The 26,619-nt window shown below is 34.3% G+C and overlaps 2 protein-coding genes across 7 annotated transcripts in view; one reads left to right on the forward strand and one right to left on the reverse strand.

Moving 5' to 3' along the window:
* The first annotated feature begins 989 nt into the window (after nucleotides 1-989).
* On the forward strand, nucleotides 990-17,222 carry LOC110029349 (transcription factor GTE4-like). 5 transcript variants are annotated; one of them, XR_002294527.1, is made up of 6 exons: nucleotides 990-2,901; nucleotides 2,971-3,016; nucleotides 3,103-3,201; nucleotides 3,641-3,717; nucleotides 16,522-16,785; nucleotides 16,861-17,222. XR_002294527.1 is itself a non-coding variant. In XM_020731602.1 (5 exons), exons 1-4 carry the CDS (start codon nucleotides 1,264-1,266, stop codon nucleotides 3,700-3,702), a joined length of 1,845 nt encoding a protein of 614 aa, XP_020587261.1. In that variant the 5' UTR covers nucleotides 990-1,263; the 3' UTR covers nucleotides 3,703-3,717; nucleotides 16,522-16,913. The 5 variants fall into 5 exon arrangements, 2 of the variants coding, with proteins under 2 accessions (XP_020587261.1, XP_020587262.1); XR_002294528.1 differs by having other exon boundaries at nucleotides 16,924-17,222; XR_002294526.1 differs by adding an exon at nucleotides 16,210-16,310 and having other exon boundaries at nucleotides 16,522-16,913.
* Nucleotides 17,223-25,240: 8,018 nt separating this feature from the next.
* Nucleotides 25,241-26,619, reverse strand: part of LOC110029351 (pectinesterase inhibitor 10-like) — a 20,561-nt gene continuing 19,182 nt past the window's right edge. For both annotated transcript variants that reach the window (XM_020731606.1, XM_020731605.1), the window contains one exon: nucleotides 25,241-25,627. In XM_020731606.1, coding sequence (XP_020587265.1) covers nucleotides 25,539-25,627 — 89 coding nt within the window. In that variant the 3' untranslated portion in view covers nucleotides 25,241-25,538. The remainder of the gene's footprint in view (nucleotides 25,628-26,619) is intronic.

Consider the following 26,619-nt stretch of genomic DNA (forward strand, 5'->3'; position numbering starts at 1 on the left):
TCGAAAAAAAAGGGAGCCGAACACGAGCACACTTTTTGAGCTCGAAATATAAACAAGCCGAACACGAGCTGGGCATGACTCTCTCGTGTTCTGCTCGTTTACACCTCTACCTATAAATTATAAATTTTTACTCATGTGTCCGCTTTTTCGCCCATAACATATTTACTAATGTCACGTATATGTCAAAAAAAATTAATATATTGTTTGACAGGTTAAAAATATATGATAGGGCATTGCAAAGTTATATTCATGTCAGCATTCTTTTTATGGAGAGAATATAATGTACTTAGTTCGCATGTATACGAACTTCTAGTACAACCATGTCGTCCAGCATTATACAAATGGGTACAACGATGTATAATATAATAGTTGTCATACACATTTGTATAAATAAGTACAATAATGTATAATATAATTGTATAAAAAGTCTACCAACACTCTGCACCTATTATTTTTTTCACTTTTTATGGGAGTGATGAGCCATTATTATGACAAGTGGCTCGGTTCTTCATATTAGGAGAAATATTTGCATACGTAAGACGTACGCAGAGTTGCGTACGTCTGACAGGTTACAGGGAAAGTATTAGGGATTATATTCTTGTTATACTCTCTGTAATCTCCCTGTAACATACTTGTAACTAGTAAGTTCCGCGCTTTTGTTTTCATATATTTCTAAGTTATAAATATGTTACAAGTTGCGGGAAAATTATAAGCATATAACATATATATAAATTTCAATATCCTCTCTGTAATTTACCTGACATACGTAACGCTGAGTACGTTTTACAAATATTTCTACATATTAGAGACAAACAGCCAACTGCACTTTGCAGTTTTCTACTGAATTCGAACGGCGTTACCACTCCGTTTCCAGCCCCTCTTCCCCGTTAGAGGCATACCTTTTAAAATCTCCCGTTGTTCTCGCCTGGCAACCAGTTAAAATGAATCACGTGTATAATTTTCTGGATGATAAGAATCCGATACAACGTTAGTCGAAAGGTAGCCGTCCGTCCTGCTTCCGCATCTGAACCGCCACAACTAGAGAAAGAGAGAGAGAGATCATGGCTGCTCCACCGTTTTACTGAAGTCCTACTCGCTCTATTCTTGTTCTTTTCTTTTTTTCAATCATGTACTTCGAAGAGTTTTCGAGACTGTGCTTTTCGATCGCTGCTGAGCTCCTCACAAAAACCTTGAGAAATTCCTGATCCAGCGCTTGAAGATCTACTAGGGTTTGAGGGGGAAGCAAAACCTATCTTTTCATGTATGGCGTCAGGACCGCTGTTGGACGGCGGCTGCGATGGCTCCCTTGAGAAGCGGCGGTGGGTGGAAAGCAAGGTTTACACCCGAAAAAGCGTTAACAGAGGGACCAAGCCCAACCCGAGTCAAAACCCCCATCCTCCTCAAATCCAGCCCCTGGATTCCTCGCAAACCCTAGCCACTACCACCGATGACGTCAATTCTTCCTTGCAGCAGCTCCAACCCCCTCGTCAGGAGAGTCACCGACCCTCGGGGCCTCACCAATCGTCCGCTGCCTCCGACGAAGACGCCTGCAGTCTCAACCATAAGCCCAGCGGGAATCACGAACTGTCCAATCGCCAGAACCGGTTTGTAACCATCAATCTCGCTTTCAAGTCAAAGCATGAAGTCTGGGAGCTGCGGAGGAAGCTAAATTCTGAGCTTCAGCTGGTCCGTTCTCTTGCGAGGAAACTCGAGGCCAGGCAGCTACAGCTTTCCGCCAACGATCCAGGTAAAGCTCCGTTTACTACTGGGCAAAGTATATCTCAACTCTCTGCAGATAATGCCCGAGATTATTTTCCTGCCAAAAGGCCTCCGGCAATATCAGAGGCTGCTTCTGCTGCTGCCCAAACTCCACCATTACGCCCCCAATTAAGTGTATCAGTTCCAGCTGGAACTGGTGGGGATAATGAATCTCGCGACCTTATGGAGAAGGAGAAGCGAACTCCTAAGGCCAATCAGTACTATAAGAACACAGATTTTTTACTTGGGAAGGAGAAGTTCCCGCCATCAGAGTATAACAAGAAGTCCAAGGCGAATGGGAACAGGAATGGCATGCAGTCTGTGGACAAAAAGTATTATGAGCAGGCCTTTAAAAAGTGCGGGGTGCTACTTTCTAAGCTTATGAAGCACAACCATGGCTGGGTTTTCAACAGTCCTGTTGATGATGTTGCACTTGGTCTCCCTGATTACCATAGAATTATTAAAAATCCAATGGACCTTGGTACAGTCAAGTCCCGGTTGAGCAAAAACTGGTACAAGACTCCCAGGGAATTTGCTGAGGATGTGAGACTCACCTTTCACAATGCAATGACTTATAATCCAGAAGGACAGGATGTGCATATTATGGCCAAACAACTTTTGCAGATATTTGAGGAGCGGTGGCCTGTTATAGAGGCTGACCTAGCATATTTTCACTATCCTCCATCATTGAAGAGGCCTCTACCTATTGACCCGAGAAAGACTCTAGAGAGGTTGGATTCAACTGTTCATCATTCTGCTGTAGATTTGAAGACAAAATCGATGAATCAAAAGACGGACATTGGGCGACCTCCAGCATCCAAGAAGCCCAAGGCTAAGGATCCAAATAAGCGGGACATGACCTTTGATGAGAAGCAGAGACTGAGCGATAACCTGCAAAAACTTCCTTCTGAAAAGCTGGATTTAATCGTTCAGATAATCAAGAAAAGGAACTTTTCGCTAAGCCAACATGAGGATGAAATTGAGGTGGACATTGACAGTGTAGATACTGAGACTCTTTGGGAGCTTGATAGGTTTGTAACCAATTATAAGAAGAGTCTGAGCAAGAATAAAAGGAAGGCAGCACTTGCCATGCTTGCAAGGGCAGAAACTGAGCAGCAATCCCTAGACACGGAACAAAGAAGGGTATGCATTCTGTTTTATATTGTATTAAATTTATTTTTCATGAACAATTTTTTTTTTCTTTTTCTTCAGCTTTCTGATGCTGCTCCTCCAGAGTCACAGAAGGAAAGGAAAACAGGTAACATTATCATTTTTAGTCGTTTCTTTTCATATATGCCCAACTGATCCTTTACTAATGTGTTGAAATATGTTCCGTTTTGAAAGGCATTGTTTCATCCCCAGCTGGAGGAAGGAGTGGGGAGAATGGAATCAAATCAAGTAGTTCAGGCAGCTCCAGCAGTGATTCTGGATCAACTTCCAGTGGTATGAGATTGTTAGAGATGCCATGCTTTTATAATTTTCATACATACTATGATCTTTTGATATTTTTATTTGTCTTTTCCAACTTCTATTCCCTTGATATATTTAGCTTATTTTGTGGATTTAACTAAATGCCACAAAATTCTTATGTATTTGCATATCTAACACAACTTTTTATATTTACTTATATAACTCCTTTTTTTCTAAATTACATCAAAATACATGCATAAATATGTGTATTTCACTTTAGAATATTAATGTGAGTATTATTTTTTATGTGATTTAGAGATTAGGCTGTTATTAAAATAAATATTAGTATTCAGGTGTTAGATTTTTGCATATATAATAATTTTGTGATATTTATAAAAATTGCCCCCTTTTTTTACAATTAGGATACCTAATCATCTCCTTGAAGGAAATCTACACTAATGTGATTGTGCAGATTCGGATAGCGAAAGTTCTTCTGGGTATGAATCTGATGCTGCACAGTCTCCTGGATCATAAAATAGTATAATGCAGGTGAACATTAGATTGATTTCCTTGAATTAATTGACTTGCACTCAAATTTTTGGTCTTCAAATTCATTTTGTGGGGATTTAAGACCTGTCAGTCCATCGTTTTTGGTGGATGTGTCTGTTAGGTTTTGATGTAAATTAAAGCAGTTTCTTTAGACGGTTATGATTTCATCTAACATAAATCTTCTCAGCTGTAATGATCTAAACTGTTTTGCTCGCAGAAGATGAATATTCTCCACAGTCGTTGTAAGAGAATCTTTTGAAATATTGCTGTTGATGCTGCATTTGATGGCCATTTCAATCTTGTTTTACTGACATAATTAATGACTGTTTGGACGCCAGTTGAAATATTAGAGTAATTGTAATTTATTTAATGTGGAAAATTTTCACTTTACATTCCATTGAATATTGTAGGCGATAGCACTTTCAGAATTATGTTTTCTTGTCTGTGGTGAAGTAAATTAAAGAATACATTTACATTATCTTATGAATCTTACTGGTTTGTTTTACTATTTTCTATAGTGGAAAAATCCTTTTTATTAATTTTGAACTATTGGAAAATGATGCTTTACTACATTTGTTTGTCTCTTTCACCCTCAATGTTAATTAAATCTTAGCCTATTCAATTTTAGTCAGTTTCTATAACTTAATTGCTGTATCATGACATAAGGTCTGTTTACATGTACCCAATAGTTAAAAGATGAAATAGAAATTTAGGTTAATTTTTTGGTCTTCTTGATGTTTTAAATGTGTTTTTATTTTTATAATTTTTATTTGGAGCATTAGAAATGAAGCTTGACATGTCTTGCTATGTTTCTTTGATGTTTTAATATGCAAAACATGAACAGAAGGCAGTGTTGAAAGTTGAATAATCAGTCCTTCTGAGTTTGGTAACATGTTCTTGATAAGGGAATGATATTGAGAAGAGCATGCTTTTGAAGTCCTTATTGTTTTAATAACTTGTTAAAATTACAGTGAAGATTTCAGTTATCATGGCGCATTGCTATATGTTTATTCTTCATGATATTCATACTGGTTTAATCATCCAAATGTCTTTGCTGGATTTGCACATGCTAACTGATGTTATTATTGATTTTTATAGCATTGTTGGTAATTTATTAAATTCGCAATCTTCATTGGTTACAACTCTTGTCTGAATCATTGGTGAATAGTCTCTCTTTTACTCATGTTTGCATGGTTGCAAATATTGTGACCTTAGGAGTCATTTTTTTAAATGTACTTTAGGCCATCTTCTTATGACACGGGCTTGTAATGTATCTTTCATATGGGGCTGTTTGGATCAATGTTAACCAGTTTGCAATAATGCTGTAAATTTGATTGTTAAAACTAATCAGGGAAAGAGCTTGTTGTTTATCATTAATGGAATTGGTGTCTATATATAGAAAAATAATACAAAAAACCAAACTACGAAGGAAATGATGCCGAGATTAAGACGGAAATATATCACAACACTGTTGAATTTCTCACTCATCTATGATAATACACTATCTCAACCTATAGTGTATATATATCGTTAACATCTAACTTGTTGTGGAGATGGGAAACTAATGTTGTCCCATAGCCTTTATAAAGACATTTGCTAATTATTCTTCTTTAAAGAAATGTAAAGTGATGATCTTTATTAATAGATCGCTTTCTCTCATGAAATGACAATATACTTCATATGTTTTGTTCTTTCATTATGGATGACTTCTTAATTGTCACTTTTAAGAACTATAAGTTGAGTAACAGGAAATCTAAATTCTCCATTAAGATTATCATTTCACATGTGTAATACATTATTGCTTTGCATATGGCTTCTACTAAGTCTTGTTTTATAGGTCCATGAATCTCTTTCAGAGCTTCATTGTATGATTCATTAGTTTTATTCTTTTTTTATTATCACGATCTTGAATACCTCTTATTTTTCTGAAATATTGATACCAAATTGCATTATATTCAATCATATGTCATCCTCTTTGTTAAAAAAAAAAAAAAAAAACTAAATTTTGAATGGTTTGTTAAATCATAACTCTCTGAATCTCAATAGACTTGATATCTTTTTAGTACCTACACTATTACCTTTATTAATCTTATTTAAGTCTAACTCTACTGCAAAATTTTTAATTAATCTATAATTCATCTTAGTATTTTTTAATATGATCTTCTAGAATGTGATCGTCTATATATTCTAATTTAGTAATTTCATAAATTATTGTTTCTTTCTTTTTCTAAATCCTAAAATAAGATATTATTTCTAAAGCATCCAAATTGATCTGTTCTTTTTTTTTTAATCTCCTGCCTTACTGATTTTATAGATCATTTTTTTCTTCGTATCTAGCTTGTAGGTCCTTGAAATTCAGGTTTTATTTTGTTCATTACCCTTTTCAAGAATTTTGTCTTTTTTAAAGCCATTGCAAATCTCAATAAGATTTTCTTCCTTTTAGTCTTTAAAAGCACATTATTTTCTAAATGGTTTGATGAATACTTAAATCTTTATGCTAATCAAACTCAACACTGGTAATTTTCTTCCATATATGACAATAATCAATATGATATTGAGTTTGGAAATTATATAAAATGATAGACCTGATAACAATAGTATGTGAATGCTAACTTTTTTCTAGCTAAAGGAAATCTCTCTCTCTCTCTCTCTCTATATATATATATATATATATATATATAATTTGTTAGCTAGTCTATTACTTAGTTTAACAAAATTCTCTATGTTATTTTATTATGATTTTGTTGTGCCGTGCTTTGTTTTTTGCTCTGAAAGCTAATGCCATTGCCTCTATCTGTTAACTAGTTAATGCAATGACTCAGCCTTAATCAGTCAATTGTTTCCAAATTTAAGAGAGATCAACTTTACCTTAACAATAATAAGATCTCAGACAGGAGTCAGATGCAAATCTATGCTACTATTAATTTCAGTAATAGTAACATAGATTTGAAAATGTGAATATCCCTCATAAAAAATGCTTTCTAGTGACCTAAAGTCTGGGATTTTTTCTAGTTGATATTTTGACAGAAAACACACATCATGACATCCATAAAAAAAATTTTCATGAAAAAGCCATCGGCAGTTTCTGTCAGAAATTCACTTGCAGATTTTTTTTGACATTTTGGCCAGAGAGATTTTGGTGAATTTTTAGCCTCTGATTTGCTAAAAGCATAAAGACGTTTTTTCCTAAGATTGGCCGCACCACTCCTACGAGTTGGATTGTTTGCGTCACAAATTTGTAAATCACATTTATGCATTCTGTATTAACAATTCAGCAACCGCATGATAGAATGGATTAAAAATTAACATAATATTCCTTTAAATGAAAATATAAATTTCAGTAGATTACAATTTTATTGCTTTTTTACATTCACTTCTTCTTGGCTCTCTTTCATTTTTTTCTCTTCATTTGCTTTCCACGCCCTTCCTACTCTTATCTGTTATGTTTTCCTGGCTCAAGCATTACCGAGCAGCTTCATTGATCCTTGCTTGTATTTCAATATTCATATGATGCGTTTTTTTAGCATTCCTATATGATTTTCAAATTTTAAATTATTGCAACTACTGATGCCTCACCAGCTATAATAACTCGTCCACTACAGTCAGAATAAGAGATATAAGATGTTGGTGTATCATAAATTATATCTTGTGAGATTAATCTAATTCATTCTCCCTTTCCGTTTTTCCCCCTGTTATTTGGATCCATATCTAATTCCTAAGTCAAACAACCTAAATCTTCCTCTTTTGTAGAGCTTTATTTCATATATCTTAGGTGCAGGTGCTCATCCAACAAAAGATTTTCTGATATTGGAGATCCTTACAAGTTTGAGTAATTAACATTCTGATTATGAAATATTCAATTTATCTATCTTTGCTGGCTTTGTGTTCTCAATTTCATCATAATGCAGTCTCTACCCAAAATCTTCTTGTGTAAAAATTCTTTTAAAATTATTTATGAATTACAATCATTATTTTCTTCTATGCTCTGTGTGCGAATTGAGCCACAACTATAGATTGATTTGCATATTCAGTATAATCGAGATGTATGATTTTACTCTATTGAGCATTATTCGGCTTTCTTGCGCCATACATTGATCAATAGACACTATTTTCTTGGTCTGCACGTGCCTATCGCCAAGGTTATAGATATCAATGAAGCTATTGTGCAAGTGAGATAAATTTCATAGCTTAAAGGCATTCTTTATCAGATCATGATGTTGGGGTAGGTAGTAGAAGTATGTGGACTTGCATGATAAGTTTTGGTAGCTTGCATGATAAGTAGGTTGTGCAGGATGGATGATAGCATGTAGATGGGTTTGCACGTGATGGTAGTAGTGGAAAGGTTGAATAGGGATAAAAAAGTGCTATATAGATGGGCTTGCTTAGGATGGTGGCATGTAGAATTGACAAATAAGATTAGTAGTTACAAGTGCGAAGGGGGCAGGAAAGATTGGACTAGTACTACGTGGTGTACCATGGATAGTTGTGATGATAATAAGGCTGAATATAGTAGGGGTCCTTGCGGTAGCAATGGGTAGAGTGGAGGTTGGAGGGTAATCAACAACCTTACTTTTTGTTTGCTAAAAAATAAATGAAATGGATAATCGAGAAGGCTTAATTCCATCATTAGATGATATCTACAACTATGAATATTAAATTAAATAATTATATAAAAATGAGTATTTGCTTGACCATGTAGTACATTGGTTAGAAAAAAAAGTGAAAAATCCTAGAGAGTCGGGTTTGAGAGCTCGTTCTGTCCCCCTAAATCCTAAACCTTAAACCCTAATCCTAAAATATTTGCTACTGTTGTAAAAGTGTTAGTAAAATAATATAAAGAAGTGCAAGAAATTTAAGCAAAAGAAGAAAATATTAAAATTAAAATTAAACCTAAAAGTTGCATGCAATGGCAATCGTGTAAATGTGAACTTATGCAAAATTATTAAATATGTGCATTAATTATTTTTCTCTACTTATTATCGTTCATTATTAGGTTTTAATCTTCATTTTCATTATACTTTGTATTCTTCTTAGCAAACTCATCAATCTCTTCCTAGCCAACCACCCTCAGAATCATTGGGCAGCCGTTTAATATAGGTAATAGATTCTACGAATCTTGACATCTTTTTTTCATGATGAGCAACCACTATTTCGTATTTATCATAATTCTATCTTTTGGCTTAATCTTAATCAATTTTTTATAGTCTATTTTATTTTTTTTTGTTTTCAAGGACACTAGTGCGGTTTGCCTAAATCATTTCTGCTAGAATCAAATGATCAACTTTTTAAAATATATCAAATATAAAAAAAAATATAAAAGTTTGTTTAGATGTAAAAACTTGTAGAATTGAAAAAAATATAAGGTGATTCATAGAGAGTTTAAGAAAATTATTTGTTATGCTAATAATTTTATTTTTAATATTATTTATAGTGAATTAGATACTAAAGATGTTGAAATATATGTCTAAATTAGTCAAGAAGCAGAAAAATAAGTAAAGATTTTGTTCAAGTGAAGTATATTACGAATGAAAATAAAACAAAATATTTAGATTAGGTATTTTGGTAGACATTTTAATAAAAATTGTGAAAATACGATTGATTTTAGTAATCTTAATATCATAAATTGTAAGAAAATTTTGTATTTGCTCTGTTATGTTAGTAAAATATAACTTGGGGAGGTTTTAAAGAAAATAAAGTGTAAAAAAACATGCAGAATGTGATGGTTTTTTAATAGAAGTGTGAAAATAAGTAGAAGGTCACAAAATTTTTTTGGCTAACTAAATTATTTAATATTATTTCAAAAATTAACTTATACCTAATGAGGGGAAAAAGATTGTTGTGGGAGCTACTTGAGAGCAACTTTGCAATCCCAACTACAGTAGTGTTACAACAATGTGGGTGTAAAAAGTTGCGGGAGCCGGTCCCGTGATTTCTCTCATTTGGACTGAACTGGCCCAGACCCGAAAAGGTAGACCGACTTTCCCACATTGGTTTGACGCCTCCTTTTCATAGGGGGATCCAATCGTAAGTATATAAGGCTTCTTTATGTGATTACTTTATTTGAGGTTTTTTGTTTTTGCATGAGCTTGTTTAGGACAGCCGCCGATGTCCGTTTCTTTCATTTGAGGGCTATTTTGAGGGTTTAGGTGGTGCTCCACTTGTATCCCTCTCCTGAGGTTGTCTTTATTTTCCTTATTCTATTTCTGCATCCTCCCCAACCGCTCCCCACCACCGTTCCTTGCTGCAACCGCACTAAACATGTGCAGACACTATTATTCATGCACATTCTCCATTCCATCCCACATTCTACATTCCAAACCCACATTCCCCACGATTCTTTCGCAGCCGCTTGTTGCCATCATTTTTCCAGCCATAATAAGTCCTCTCCCCTTCCTACTAGCTGCTGCCCCAATCATACCAGGCCATGTCCCTACCACTTAACCGCTATCCCAACCTCCATGCACCACCTCGTTACCACATATATGTTATTCCATCCACTTGGAACCCAAATTCCCCTTGCTACTGCCCAGTACAACAAGGGTCTGTTGCTCCATTTTCATATCCATCCACTTGCATTGCGCTTCCACCTTATCTTTCCTTTCAAACCCTCGTTGAACACCACAACCACCCCAAGATTTCGCCCTAGTTTGATTATTTCTCTTGTTTGTTGCTATTTTAGATTTTTTGGTGTTTTGTTGTATTTTACCTTTCATGTGTGTTGATTGTAACCACATATTTGTTTCCAGTAATAATATTTGATTTCCTATTATTGCTTGGGTCAACTCCGGTATCATTTGGTATCAGAGCTAGTTTAACCCTTATCCTATCCTAGGGTTTCTAGCATCCGCCATACCCAAACCCTATCTCCACCAAAAGATTTTCTTTCTCACCCTACATCACCCTTATACACACTCCACCTACCCACATCCAAAACCTAGCCATGTCGCCAAGAAGATAATCGTAGGAAGCCTGATCGAGGGGAAATGACACTATGTCATTTATAAGAAATTCATAAAGAGGTGTCAAGGGGATTTCTAGAGAGGATATGCAGTGGGAAACTTGTCCACTACAATAGAGGCTTGCCATCTTTGGAGGAGGCAATTTGGATGTGTTTTCAACTCCCAATTCTCTTACTCGACGATCAACAAAAGTTCTGAAAGAGTAGTAATCTTCTCCTCTATCGCTGTCAGTTTCTTATTAGCTATAATTAATTTTTAGACACCTTAGCAAGCCTTTCTAACGTCTCAATCGTTTCCAAGACGGTTGCCCATTTCATCTCTATCTAGTCCAGTACCATCAACTAAAGATGCGAATCTCCCACACATTTAGGTGATATTGATGAGCCTTCTTATATAGTTGGTCGCTCAAGCATCTGAAGAGATTTAGCAAATGCGTGTGACCAGATAACCTTCACAAAGGGGAATGGATAAAGTTTGGCCAACGGCGAACCGCTATAACATTCCACTTTCCGGTCGATGGTTGTGTATTAGCTATTAGGAGAATTCTAATTCTTGGCCCCTGCCACTCTGTTGGGGAACCTTTTCTCTTTTTTAATAGGAGAGGGTGCTGGAGGAGTCAACTTAGCAATCGGCTCCTTCCCTTCCCTATGTTGAATCTCCTCTAGAGATACCATCTTCAAGTTGTCTCAAACTTTGTCCGGGCAATTGTAGCAGGTCGGCTGGTCTCGCTCCTGACAAATAAACCAATAAATTAAGGATCATGGCTAGGCAAAGGCAAATTTGCTCTCGCCCATCGCTCTCTTCGAGGTAAGTTTTAAGAATGGAGTGAATCTCTACCTTGAAAATGTGACTTGAAATACCTGAGAAACCATAATTTTGAAGGTGCATTTGTCATATTTTGACAACCACATGAATCCGGTTGAGGCCATCAAGCGGATATGGAACTTGGAATGTCTTCGAGTGTTAGGACGACCCACTGGACATAATGGTTAAACTAGTGTCAACAAGCTAAAGAAAAATACATTATTTTGGTTGCACAATCTAAAGAACCTATGACGACGAGAAGGAATAGATAAAATTATTACTTGGTCTAAGATGAAATGGAAGATGCAATGTCAGTTCCTACCATCTCACTGCAGACTTGATGTTCAAATGTGGAGATATCACATTATCGGGCGACCACCACATCTTATAGACAGGCTACAACCCCATGATCCTACATCTAGAGTACACCCAGGGGAGGATCTAAGTTGACCTCACATGAGTACTCTAGTTCAGAGGGGAAAGCAAAAAACACCAACTAATATGTCAAAATTACACCAACTAATATGTCAAAATTCATCTCCGTTTGGATTTATTTCCTGTGCGATGGATTTATGCATACCAAATCAGATTGCACAACCAGGAGAATGAGCTCTTTCATGGACCAGAGAGCAATTGAAGAGATAAATAGCGATTCAAGAGAAAATTAAGATTTCAGAGAGGTTTCTCAACTTCCACCCGACGAGAAAGAGTCGTTATTGATTTCAATTGAACCCAAGAGAGAGACTCCAGTTGAGTTGACAGTAGTTGTTTTATATTATAGTAAGTTCAAGGTAATGAGATTAATGCAGAATATGAGGTCATGGTTCCTTAAACAATACTTTTGCACGCGGTCGGAGGAACATCAGTAGGGTTGACATTGAATATCCAAAAGGGGCTATGAATTTGAGGAGCTACTACTCGATACAAAGCAAATTTAAATAAGAAGATTTCAAGCTTTTCAGATATATTGTCTACTTTCTGAATTGCCCATATTGAGAGAGGTCCAACTCATGAAAGATGAGAAAATTTTGAGTTATTTCTTGAAAGAGTTATTCAAACATTGCCTAGACAGGGACCTAACATCAAATGTCCAGACAGGAGGGTTGAACCACAATATCGAAAATTATCTTAGGCGATTGATGGAGAATAAAATTCTACAATGGGATTTAAGTCCTAAAAGTGAAAAAGAAGACGCCTCTTTTGATTTGTTATACTTCAATATGGTCTACCCTACCCTTGATTTCATCCCAAAGTTGATTCATCCTAATATACTTGTTTATCATAAACATCCTGTTGAGTATGAGGAATGGGAAAAGTAGATTGTTGATTTACTTGCTCGGGGTCTAGCTCTTGGAATCTAGGTTATGCTGCTCTAGCTCAAGTTGTGTCAATGGTAGATGGATATTTATTCTATTAGGATGTGTTTTGGAATAACAACGCTTACATGATTGACTTACTGGGAGCTTGTGACATTGCTGCTATCTTCAATGAGGTCAACCTGACTACCATGAGGAGAGAGAAGTTTCGACAAATTAGGTCGAAGCTTCCCCATGGGAGACTGACGCGGGAGCTACTTGGGAGCAATTTTGTGATCCTTGCTACAGTAGTGCTACAATAATGTGGGCGTAAAAATCCGCGGGAGCTGATCCTATAACTTATCTCGTCTAGACTGAACTGCTACAGACAGGAAAGGGTTGATCGACTCCCCCACATTTTTTGGTGCCTCCTTTCTATAGGGGAATCCAATCCTTAAGTATCAAGGGCTTATTTATGTGATTTCTTTGTTTGAGTTTTTCAGTTTTTGCATATGTTGTTTAAGACAGCTGCCAACATCAATTTTCTCTCTTCTTGGGTTGTATCTGAGAGTTTGGGTGATGCTCCAGTTGTATCCCTCTCCTGATGTGGTGTTTATCTTCCTTATTCTCCTTTCGCATCCTCCCCACACCACTCCTCGCCATCGTTCCCTGCTGTAGCCACCCGAAACAGTTATCGATGCTATTCTTCATGCAGTTTCTACATTCACTATGCAACCACCATAAATCCTCTCCCCTTCCCACTAGCTACTATCCCAGTCATCCTAAACTACGTCCCTGCCACCTAAACGTTGTCCCAACCCTTTTGCACTGCCTCCCTGCCACATATTTGCTATTCCAGCCCCCAGGAACCCAAATTCTACCTTGCTGCCGACTACAAGGTCCTATCGTTCCGTCATCATATATGCCCATTTGCTACGCACTCCCACCTTACTATCTCTTTCCAAACCCTGACCGAACACCACCACCACCGAGATACAACCCTAGTTTGATTATTTGTGTCGTGTCTGTGTTGTTATTTCATATATTTTGTTGTCATGTTGTTGTATTTTCCCTTTCAAGTGTGTTATTTGTAACCGCTTATTTGTTTATAGTAATAATATTGGATTTCCTATTGTTGTTTGGGTTAATTCAGGTATCAAAGAACATAGTATTTTATTATATTTTTAAGAGTAATGGAGACATAAAATGTATAAATTATAGAAGATTACATTAATGTCATACATTATGGGAGAAGTAATTCAACATAGGTTATGATATCATATAAAAAATTTCTCAAAATCATTTTAGACTCATGCCGGGCAAGTCTATTGTGGAGGATGTACATTTATTGAGAGATTTGATGGAGAAATATAGAGAGACTAAAAAGAACCTACATATGATTTTTGTTGATTTAGAAAAAAAGCTTATGATAAGGTTTCAAGAAAGGTTCTTTCGAGAGTTCTAGAAAAGAATGGTGTTGATATTGCTTATATTCAAGTTATCAAAGATATGTATATTAGAGTTGTTATTTTTGTTTGAACACAAAGAGGATTGACCAAGTATTTTTCTATTTCAGTTGGCATACTTTAGGGATTTGTTTTAAGCCCATATCTTGTTGCTTTAGTTATGGAGGTTTTTACTAGATATTTTTAGTCGGATGTGCCTGGGTGTATACTTTTCGTTGATGATATCTTTCTTGTGGGAAAGACTAGAGAGTTAAAAAAAACTTGAATTGTGGAGGCAACTTTAGTGTCTAAAGGTTTTTGTTTGAGTGGATTTATAATTGAATACATATAATGTAATTTTGGTAGAAGTAGATCTTGTGGTTGAGTTGTAATAATGAGTGATCAAGTCATTGAAAGGAATGAATGTTTTAGATATTTGAGGTTATTTTTAATGTGATGGTGCTATAGATGGGGATGTCATGAGTAGAATTTAAGTTGGATGGTTGAAATGGAGAATGCATCGACCTATTGTGTGATAGAAAAATACTGCTGAGACTTGCTGACACGAAGATTTAAACCCAAAGCAATCCCTTTTAAAAGAGAAGACTTCTTCTAGCTTATCAATATTCACAACCAGAACGACTTGCTTCCAAGCACACACTGCATGCCTTGCCCAAGTGGAAGGCAAAATGTTGAGTTCGAAGGGGACCACTTGGAAGCTGACGGTGAATTGCTTACAGTCCAATTTAAACTGTTGTTGTGACAGCAAAGTGAGAATGATCATTTACAGAGTAGGAAATGTGGAAATGATAGAAAATGTACTTTTTTAAAACAGTACAAAATACTGATGGGAACTGAGGAGATGAAACAAAGTTCATTTAGCGAATAGAGGAGCAGGAAATGAAACAGATGCAGAAGGTAGAATAAAAAATGATTGAACAGTGGATTGAAGAAGAGGAAAAAGAGAGTTTTGAAGACGAAAGTGCTCTTTTTTTGTTCTTTAGTTGTATGCAATTTGTTTGCAGGAGGTTGAGCCAACTTTGGTGCTCCTTGCTGCAAAACAGGTTGTTTGATCACCACCTACTCTGGCAGACTCCAAGGTCTGCATCAAGAAGCTGTTTGTCACAATGGTTGTCATAATCTCTAAGGAGGCAGTCGGGGTGGGGGCTGGGGGGGATTCTGCACAGTTTTGACATAAACATGAGACTGAATTTTACTTTTTTTGTAATATTACAATGTAGTCCCTTCCCTCTATGAAAGATAATTGATTTAAATTTTGTTCTTAGGTTGGTTATAATGTGTTGCGGGTGCAGATTGAACTGGGTTTCTCAAATGCCCGCTAGCTTGGCCTACTATGAGCTCATAAAAACGTTGCAATGGGCTTCAACTTTCTCATGTTGAAGCCTACTTTGATTAAACTTTTTAAGAGGCTTTTAAATTAAACATTTAAAACCAATATTCAATCTTTGTTTCTACAACATTGCCATCATAACTCATACCTTGTCTTATTTTGCTACGCCATCTTCACGTCCCAGAGTGAAAACTTCCATACATTACATATGTTTACCTTATTTATTTTGCTTATTGCTTATCAAATTTCAGAACTAAAAGGGCTTGCTTCCAAGCACCACACTGCATGCCTTGCTCAAGTGAAAGGCAAAACTGCAGAGGTTAACGGGATTACTATGACGCTGAAAGTGAATTGCTTATAATCCAATTACATATGTTCCTATGACAACAAAGAGAGGTTATTTAGGAAATAGAAAATGAAAGAATTGGGATTTTTAAAATAAGTATAGAAAAATGAGATGGAAATTGAGATGAAACAATGATCATTTACAGTATGGAGTAAGAAATGAAACAAATGAAGAAGGTAGGATAAAAAATGAGAAAGTGTAGATTAAAGAAGAGGTGGAAAAAGAGAGTTTGAAGAAAAATGAGCTCTTTTGTTTATTCTTCAGCCTATTTTCCTATGGACTTTCTTTGCAGGAGGTAGAGGCAACTTTGGAGCTCCAAGCTACAACACAGTTCTTTTGATCATTAACTGCTCTGGCTGGCTGCAAGATTTGCATCAAGAAGCTGTTTACCATGTATAATTAAATTTACTTGGGAAATTTTGACATGTATTTTTTTTTTTAATATTTCATTGATACTTCTTCACTAACTCCTATTAAATAATTGAAAGAACATTTTATTAAATTATTATTATAGTTTGCATATTCTCTCCTGACGAAAATCTAACATGTCTCATCAATTAAATCAGATTTTCTTTTTTCTCTTTCAATTCCTCCAACTAAACAGAGCTACAACGGTATTGTCCTGCCGGTGTCATTGTTCAGACTTTTCAGGACTAGGACCAGACCAGGAATTGGCTGCTCCAATTGATAACCCTGGGCAGCTTAGGGCTCCATGGGAACTGATATTGTATCTTGCCAGAACATGTTATCCAGAGTGTGGTGGTTGTATAATAACTCTACCTGAGTTTATGATGCATATTTTGAAATCAATTCTGCAGGTGTGATCATCTTTTCCATCTTACTCTGCCTACCCAAGAGCTTTACCAAGGTATGCACCAACAAGCACATGTGCTTACAAGTTTCTGAACGATTGTTTTTATAAATATGTATTTTTCTTTGTCAGATCCTTGCACAGTGCTATGTTTTTGCCTAAAAAAGATGAAATTGGTTATATTTTTCATTGTAGTGGAACCGGGCATGTGATGTTTTCCCTAATTAATGCCAAATATATATGATTTTGGTTATAATTTCTTCGCTGTTCTTGCCGACGAGCTTCTGGTTTAACATGAACTTTTGGCTGCTTCTGACATGTGTTACTGAAATTGAGTGGTCGGTATTGTGATGTAGCGGAATTTGCAGCCCCATGTTTCAGGTATTGTAATGTAGGGTTAGTATGATTCATGCTATGTTTCTGCTTCTTAAATATAGGTTAGATTTTGTATAGTTTTTGGGCTTCTCTTATTATTTTGTGTATTTCCAATGACATTATTAGAAAGCCAATTTATGGTCATAAATTTTCCAATTTTAGGAAAAAAATTCTGTCCGGACTCTGAACGTGGCTCTAGATGCGGACTTGCAGTAATATGTCGTCATGTGTGTTATGTGGGGCCCATCTAAAAAATATTAAAGTGGAACTGTGGGCTCCACAATAATCCTGAGATAACCTCGAAATAACCCTGAAATAACTGTGCGGTTTCATTTTATTAACTCCGAAATAACCTCCTTGAAATAACACCGTAGATGTTATTTCGGGGTTATTTAAAGTTTATTGAAGAGACTCGTATATTTAATTTCAATAATTCAGAAATAATCTTAAAATAATATCTGCAATGTTATTTCGGGGTTATTTAAGGGGAGCTGCGAATGTTATTTTGAGGTTATTTTTAAGTTATTGAACTGAAATCTATAATAGAGTTATTTTTAAGTTATTGAAGTGAAAAATATGAATTTCTCTTAAATAATCCCAAAATAATCTCGAAATAGCTTACGTGGGTCTATTTTACTAATCCCAAAATAATCTCCGTGATGTGGCACACATGGCGGCATAATATTGGAGTTTGCATGTAGAGCTACGTTCGGCGTCCGGACAGAAAATTTTTCCCAAAAATGTCCACATTTATCGAAATATTTAAATAATAAAAATCAACGAAATATTACTCTTTTCCATTATTAATTATGTTGTGGAATTCCCACATATTTGATGTATTTGAAGTGAAATAATTTGCCCGTCAAGTCAATTATACAAGATTTTAGTGCCACACAAATATTTCATTAGTATAAGAGTTTATTTGGAATGTTTCGTGAAGTCAACGTTTTATAATTATGAAGTTGAACTTAAATTTATGGGATCGGTATCCTACATACATACACACACACACACATATGTATATATATATATAACGTTCACATATACATATATAAATTTATGGGATCGGTATCCTACATACATACACACATATATTTACATATATATATAACGTTCAAATATACATATACATACATGTTCACATATATGTGAAGTGAAGGTGTTATACATGTATATATATATATATATATATATATTTATATATTTGTGATAACTAAGCATTTATTTTTTATATATTTTTTTTGAGGATGATGGGTCATGCTAAGCTTTATTGAATAGAAAAAATAAATACAAAGTGAAAATATCATCAGAACACAGAAAAATACAACTCAACACAATAAGAAAAGACTCCAATAAATAAAGGAGAAACATCAAAAAGGCTGAAAATTACACCAAACAAGCCTAGGAATTGAACTTGAAGCATGATGATCCAACCAAGTATAGGTGAGCTAATCAAAAGAGACCAATTGCACAAATCATAAAGCCATTATCCGGTCAATTAAAAGAGAATCATCTATAGAAGAATCCCAATCTAGCCAATTAATGATCTTTATCTCTGAATACAAAAAATCCAACCATAGAAGAAGCCATCCAAGCCAGTTTCTTCCATAAATAGCAAAGTGCTCCAAAAGCTCACAAAACAAATAAAAGAATGTAAGAAAAAAATGGGAATTAATAATGAGCTTGAAACTTACCTACCCTCAAAGTCATTGGAACACTTTCCGGGCATAATGAAACATATCTAAGAAAATTAGAAAATAGAATGCCATAAAAGGATATAAAATGAAATATTTCTAAATTGGTCGAGTAACTATGATTATAAAAACATGGTACTCCATCTAGAAGATAGAAGCAAATCAAAAATAGAAAAGGATGGTAAGCAAAGAAACATATCTAACCATACCAGTTGTGTTCCAATGTGATAGTTGATTGTCATCACGGCTTGGGTAGGAAAGAGAAAAGAGAATAGAAGAGAGAAAATAATATTAAAAAAACATCTTAATTATGACCAATCCAGGAGATCGAAAATGAGAAGTTAGGATGGTAAGCAAAGAAACATATCTAACCATACCAATTGTGTTCCAATGTGATAGCTGATTATCATCACAGCTCGGGTGGGAAAGAGAAAAGAGAATGGAAGAGAGAAAATAATAGTTAAAAAACATCTTAATTATGACCAATCTAGGAGATCGAAAATGAGAAGTCCTCAGTAAAATCTGGGAAAAAAAATCTAAAATTTTAGTTTCTAACATCATTAAAGAATAGCACTAGGCAAGTAAAAGAGAAATCTTAAAAAACGGCCCAAATTCATAAAGATACAACATTGAATAAAATAAACAACAACCTGAAAAAAATACCAACCCAACTAATTTTTTTATATCAATCATAAGGAGAAAAAACCAAACATCTAGGAGATGAAAACCAACTAAAAGGAACCAACCAAACAAATAAACCAAATTAGATGTTCATAAATGATAAAAATTCTTGATAAAATTAAGGGTATTACTCTAGAATTTCAATTTCCCATTAATATATATAATCATCCAATGAATTTAATGTATAATCATATCCAAAGAAGTGTAATTATTCCTGAGAATCATGGAATTACTCTTAAATCAATATAACAAGTAGTAGCTTGCATAGCTAGAAGATGATTTTTTTTTGTTTTTTATTAGATATGTTATCAAAATGGTATAAAAATTAAAATTTACTAAGAGCAATGGAAAAATTGACATTAGGAACACTACTATTAAGAAGAGCATGAGAGGAAGAATAAAGAAAAGGTGATTTTGGGAGTCCATGTCAATAGAACATAAAACACAAATAATATTAACAGTGATCCCCTAGAGTAGAGGATATCACAAGTTTTAAAACCTTTATTAATAGATTTTCAAGTATGACAAGCCAAATTAATAGCTCAACCTTTAAACCAAATAAGTTTATGCCAATCCACAATAGGAATGCTCTCATATAAGTAAAAGTAAACAAATTTATGAGTGTAAATATTCATGTTATTCCAAAGAAATGAAGCACCGTTACTAATAGGAATTTTACTTATGGCATGGACGTAATATTCAGAAACATTAATGTTCAAATAAAAATTTCAAAACCCAATAGAAATAATATCATGAACATAGTATTGGAAAGATTAAACCAAGTAAAAATGATATCTCCCAAATGCTCTTTCCAAGAATTGCAAACAAACAAATGGTCATAACAAAAAAAATTATTTACTAAGATTATTAACATGAAAAATTAAAGATATGCACTTTTTAGCAACTTTAATATCTAAAAAAAAAACAGTGGAAACAAAACGAGAATTTTTCCAAATGGAAAGATAGTAATTTAAGCACCATATAGATTAATAGGTAGAATTGTATAATATTAGATGATTTTAGGTTTACATAATGTAATAATAGTATTTGAAGGGATAAGACCAAGGGCACCCTTATGCTTAGGCAAAGTTAATTTTTTCCAAGCTGAAGTATGAAATCTATCATTTATATCATTAAAATGAAGAAAATTAGCTATCATAGAAGTAATTTTCCTTATTAAACCTTTAGGCAAACCAGTCAAGCTAAACTAATAATCAAGATAACTCTAAATAATAAACTTAATAAATTGAAAATGACCCACAACAGATAAAATTTTGTGCTTCCAACCAGTAAGGAAACTATGAAGTTTATAAACATGCTTATGACCGTTGGTAGCTACAGATTTAGAATGCTTAATAGTAACATCAAAGTAGTCCCAATGTAGAGTCTTAATTTTAAAACCACAAAAATTATCCTATGAGTTCTTTAATAGCCTCGACTTCTATGAGTTTAGATTTTTAAACTTGCACTTTTATCCACTTCCAAATAAAGAATTAGCTCTAACACAATTCCTTATGCCTTGATGAAATTGGTCCATGATTGCATCAAATGTTTTGTCTTGTTATTTCTTCCATTATTTTTAGTAGAAATTTTAATTTATTATGGTGGTTGACATGATCATACTTAATATGCTTAAGAGAGGCCTTTCGAAAATGGCTTTATGTATGGCAAGCCTATAAGTTGTGATAAAATAAGCTATGATTATATATTATTACTCATGTTCTCTCCACGTGATTGGTTGAGTGATCACTCCTTTAATAATTCTTATCTCAAAGAAAACCCATAGAATGAGCTTACTACAAATGTCAGTTGGGCACACCTAATATCTATTGTATCAAATGCCCTCCTATAAATGATATTGGTGGAGCTTCCAATGCTAATCATAAACTTATTATTTGATAGTTTGCATTTAGGCATATGAACTTAACTGCATTAATAATTGTCATCATACTCATGGGCATGTCGACCTGAACATTAAGTATTAGATTTGATCTTAATGTTAGGAAAATTGGCTGCGGATGAGTCCACCTCTCCATATTGAAGTCATTTAAGGTTGATATGTCATGTTGCTTCTTCTTTGGCCCTCCCAGAATGGTAAACACCCTCCAACATCTTGTAATTTTTCATGTAGCCACCACCTATTCTTCCATTAGTGCCTTCTTCTGCCTCCTGTTAAAAATATCAAGAGGAAATTCATTTAGCTTTCTAACCATGATTAAATCCTCTACCAAGTTTCTTAAGTGTCAAAATTTATTAGTCATGTATGTGATCCAATGGAATGCACACTACCTAATACCTATGGGTATCCCTCAAGTGTTCTCATATTCTCATTAGTGTCAGTAGCTTGAAGTGTATTTATTTTGGATGGCCTCTACAAGTTCCTCTATGAACACTCCTAAAGAGGTGATGATTAGATAATGGAGGTTCAAAAAAATCCTCAAAATATTGTCGAATAGGGCTTAATTTTAATCAATTAGGCTTTAAGAGGGCTGATGATTTGAAGTGATCTTTTGAATTCATGACTCTTTCTCTAGCGATAGGATGATTATCAAGGTGTAATCTCCTCTCTATGGACCTTGTCTTAGTGAGCCTTCTTTCCATCCCAAATAAGTTGGGATAGAAGATTTGATTATGTTGTTGAACTCTTTATCATTGACATGGCTATCGATGAGTCCAAGCAATTCAACCAATGCTCGGTTATTGCAGACTAAGTGCATATCTAAACAAACTATCTTAAATATTTTTGGTGAGGGTGGCTTGGGAGACTATAATCTCTAGGTCCTTTATATCCATTATATATTTTTTTAAAATCTTGAAATAAAATTCTTAAAATACTCAATGAGCTACTACCACGTCTTCAAAAGAGTCTATGAGCTTTTTAATGGCTTCTAAACGTGGGTAAACGACCATCAAAGCGACAATTTTTATAAAATAATGAAGAACAAGTAATAATATAAGGTATCTTCAACATCAAGTGGAGGTAGCTAATTAAAAATAAGTCTTTTTACCAACATTCTTTGTCCTCCCTCGGTATGATTTAAAATGCAATATCTTTAACTTCTTTAAGGGGTTCACCTCTATGGCTTTCTATAAAAACATATCCCTCAGCTACAATCACCAAATTTTGACTCACTTAATTGATGTTATATACTCTCATCATCACTAGGATTATGAATTTATTCTACGACATGTGCGGTGGTTAGTACCCTAGTGTTTGAGTATTGTTTTCATTTGATCGTGTCTAACTATTATTTGCACTCTTAAAACTGTACATAAACCTCATTCCAAAAAAAAAGTTGAATCACTTGAGTGATCCTCTTTTTTATGTTTTATTTGTTGCTCACAAACTTAAGTTTTTTTTGGATGAGTAAATAGTTCGTTTAAGTTGTCAAGTTTCTCTTAGTAATTGGTTTTTAGTTCTTTAAGATTTAACCAAAGAAAACAAAAACAAAAAAGAGATAAATTCTAGACAAAAAACCTCTAAGAATTCTATTCACTACAGTTCATGGTTTAGAGTACTACAGATGTCCCTACATCCTTTGTTTGTCCTCCTATGACCTCTTATACAGATTTGGACCTCCCATAACTCATTATACAATTTCTTTATCTTATTGGAAAAGTTAAAAGAAAAATAAATAAATAAATACATAATTAAATGTGTTAGTGATGTGATCTAGATTCTAATGTATACATTGATAGCCATTTGAGCGAGTACTTTAAAAGCTTTCTTGGCCAAATAAGTGGTCGCTAACTAATTATCTAAAGTTGCCTAATTAGATGAAATCACCATGCTTCTTTGACAATGTGGGCAAGTTTCTTATGGGATCGCACAATTCCTTTTGAGCTGAGCAAATCCCTAATCTAGAGTTGACAAATAGGTGCTTTGACACGGACAAATCCTTTCAATTTTGAGGCTAATTGAATGTCAGTGTTTGGAGTGCAATGCATTCCAAATGCACGAGTTTTGGAAATTCAGTTGCTTATTCAAAAGAAATTTAAATGCAATGTAAAATTATTTTGTATGTGAAATTCAAATGTCCGCTCACTTTCTCTGACTATAATGTCCGTCTTATCACAAAAAAAAAAAAAAAAAAAAAAAAAAAAGAACCAAATAACTCCAAAATATTTCACACACGTTACATTTTACATTCATTATATAAAGGTAAAAAAAAAAAAAAAAAAAAAAAAAAAAACCAAATAACTCCAAAATATTTCACATACATTACATTTTACATTCATTATATAAAGGTCAAAATTTTCAAAACAACATTTTTATAATTGTTTTTAAATACATATTTTTGTGTGTGTAATAGGCAAAATCACCACATCAGTCGTGACCCAGTTGCCACGTCGTTGAGTCACAGCTGATCGTGGTGACTTAAAAATCAATTCGAAAAATAAAATTTAGGTTTGGAGCAAGAAAAAAATGGGAATTTTCTTTTTGTCTGGTTTCTTGTCTGTCTTATCCTTCTGATGCCCATAAAATTTGAAAATTCCAGAGCAAATCTCGGTGACTAATGAGGGAAAAGTTAAAAAACTAAAATCTAGGGGTGTAAATGAGTTGAACACGAGCGATCCCAGGCTCACCTCGTGTTCGGTTTGTTTATATTTCAAGCTAAAAAAATGTGTAATGTTCGGTTCGTTTGCTTAGCGAGTCGAACACAAACCGTTCATGAACAAATAGTCGTTTTGACAACCCTAATCACGTAGCCATAAGATGTTAATGTTTGGGGCAAGATTTAAAACATCCTTTGAATCTAATTTAATAATTTTTATTCTATTTTCTTCATTAATACTTTTAATTGATTATAAATCTTTGTAGCCTTGTAGTCAATTAAAATTTTTAAAAATATTACTCATTAAAGATATATATATAATTGATTAGTAGTATTTCACTTTAGAAGTACGGCTTAATCAACTGAACGTCGCAAAACAATTTCTCCATACGACATATATATATATATATAATTGATTAGTAGTATTTCACTTTAAAAGTACGGCTTAATCAACTGAACGTAGCAAAACAATTTCTCCATATGACGAGAACCTTGACAAAGTGCTACTTGATTTGTAATTTGTGATAAATATGTTTAAAGAAGTTAAAATTATATGGTTTAATTATAAATATATAAAAGATCTTTAAAAATTTTTAAAATCTCTCTATGGGTGATCAAATTTTAGATATCTCGGGTCAATTTTTGACAATAGTGGTGATATAGATGGGAATGCTATTAGTAGAATTCAAGTGCGTTGGTTGAAGTGGAGGAATGCTTAAGCCTATTGCGTGATAGAAAAATACCGCTTAGACAGAAAGGAAAATTTTATAAGATGACGGTGAGACCTGCAAAGCTATGCGGCACAGAATTGGCCTTTATAAGAGAAGCATAAGATTAAGACCAGAGAGGGTCGTCAAATGATTTGATCATATTAAACATCGACCATCTAATGATTCGGCTGGAGCATAGATGTTTCAGATTCAACTTATATTAAGAAAGACAGAGATAGACCTATAAAGACTGGGCATATTGTATAAAATATAATCTTAATTTATTAGAATAAAATGAAAATATGACACTCAGAATGAAGAAAAAGAATTCATGTAGCCGACCCCACTTAGTAGATAAAAGCTTGTTGTTGTTGTTATTGTATCTCTCTCCCATTTGTCATTCTTTCCACTTTCATTTCCAACTCAGACTGTACATTCCAGAAAAAGACAAATTCAAAACATATAAATTAATATAATTCAAGGTCAATTCAACAGATCTAAATCCCTTATATTACAGACATCACAGAAACCTAATCTATCACAGGCATAGATATCAAACATAAAGCACAAATAGCCTCATTTCCTTTACTTCCCAAATATCCATATTAATAAATAGACATTTTTCATCACGATCCATAATTTAATGCCAAAAAAAAAAAAAAAACAAAATTTGAAATTTCCCTTGATTTTCTTCAGCATGGAGCGCCACGTTGTGCTTCATCAGGCAGGTTTTCTTCAGTCTCAAATAGGCGACTGGAACTAGCAATAACATTGGAAGCTGGAAGATCATTCTTTCAGAATACATGGTTGCAGGATGCATATAATTTTAAGGTGGAGCAGGAAATCCCTGCAGTACAGAAACTGGGGGCCGAACGTTTTGGGGCTGTAAAGGTAATACTCAAATGATTAGAAAATAGTTGGTGTTCAGTGGATAGTTGTAGAAAATAGAAAAATACTTCGTTGTTTAACTATCCTCATTTATATTCATAACAAAGCTAAGGTAATGTATCCAGTGACCTCTATCCAACCTGAAAATTCTACAAGCTCCAACTGATGTATGATATTTAGGGTTCAAAAGTTCAATCAAAACTAGGTTATAATGATTTTATGAGATGCTATGTTGAGAAGTGAATTTCCTTGAGAAGTAAGCCAGGCAACACAATAAATTATGACTATTAAAAATGCAAGTAAGAAAACAAAGGGTTATTCATGTTATGAAAGGGAGTAAGTCAGCACAGTTGTAGTAGGATAGTACATTTGCCTTCCACTAAATCATCATTTCAAAAAGAAGTTAAGATTGAGGGTTAACCGTTACTACAACCTCAAAAGGTCGTTCACATTAATATCCCAAGTACCAGACAGTACAAATGTGAACGACTTCAACTATAGCATCAAAATCACAAAGTACCAGACAGGTTGTAGTTTGAAGACTGCTCCCTATCATTCATCAATTTAATGGAAGATAAGTCAGAATTGAATGGAAAACCAGTTGTAGACTTTGAGGGATGTTTCTATCAAGTCTTTATAATTAACATTTTTCTATGCATTTAAAATAATCTTATAGACAACTCTTTCCAGAAGTTTGCCACATTTACTAAAAGTTTTATAAAAAAATTTACTCTTTATACAATCCCTTGCTAGACTTAAACTGCCTGGATGAGAACACAATCATTTTCTCAATGTGACATAACTGTTTGGTCGGCTGCAAAATTAATGCATTGCATTGCTTTTGCAAGGGTTTTAAGAATCCAAGCGTTTGGCCGGAAAAAATCCAACTACAGTGTAATGTTACAAGTAGGGCTGTCAAAACGGCTCGTTGTTCGCGAACAGCTCGTGTTCGGCTCGTTAATTTAGTTCGATAAATTAACGAAGCCG

The sequence above is a fragment of the Phalaenopsis equestris genome, unplaced genomic scaffold (genome assembly GCF_001263595.1).
Source record: "Phalaenopsis equestris unplaced genomic scaffold, ASM126359v1 Scaffold000566, whole genome shotgun sequence".
Classification (NCBI taxonomy): Eukaryota; Viridiplantae; Streptophyta; class Magnoliopsida; order Asparagales; family Orchidaceae; genus Phalaenopsis; species Phalaenopsis equestris.

Bases quoted from the DNA above. Each gene is read 5' to 3' on its own strand.
- LOC110029349 (XM_020731602.1), top strand. From the start codon at position 1,264: ATGGCGTCAGGACCGCTGTTGGACGGCGGCTGCGATGGCTCCCTTGAG. The intron at 2,902-2,970 runs GTATGCATTCTG...CTTTTTCTTCAG, and splicing joins TAGACACGGAACAAAGAAGG to CTTTCTGATGCTGCTCCTCC. The intron at 3,202-3,640 runs GTATGAGATTGT...GTGATTGTGCAG, and splicing joins TTCTGGATCAACTTCCAGTG to ATTCGGATAGCGAAAGTTCT.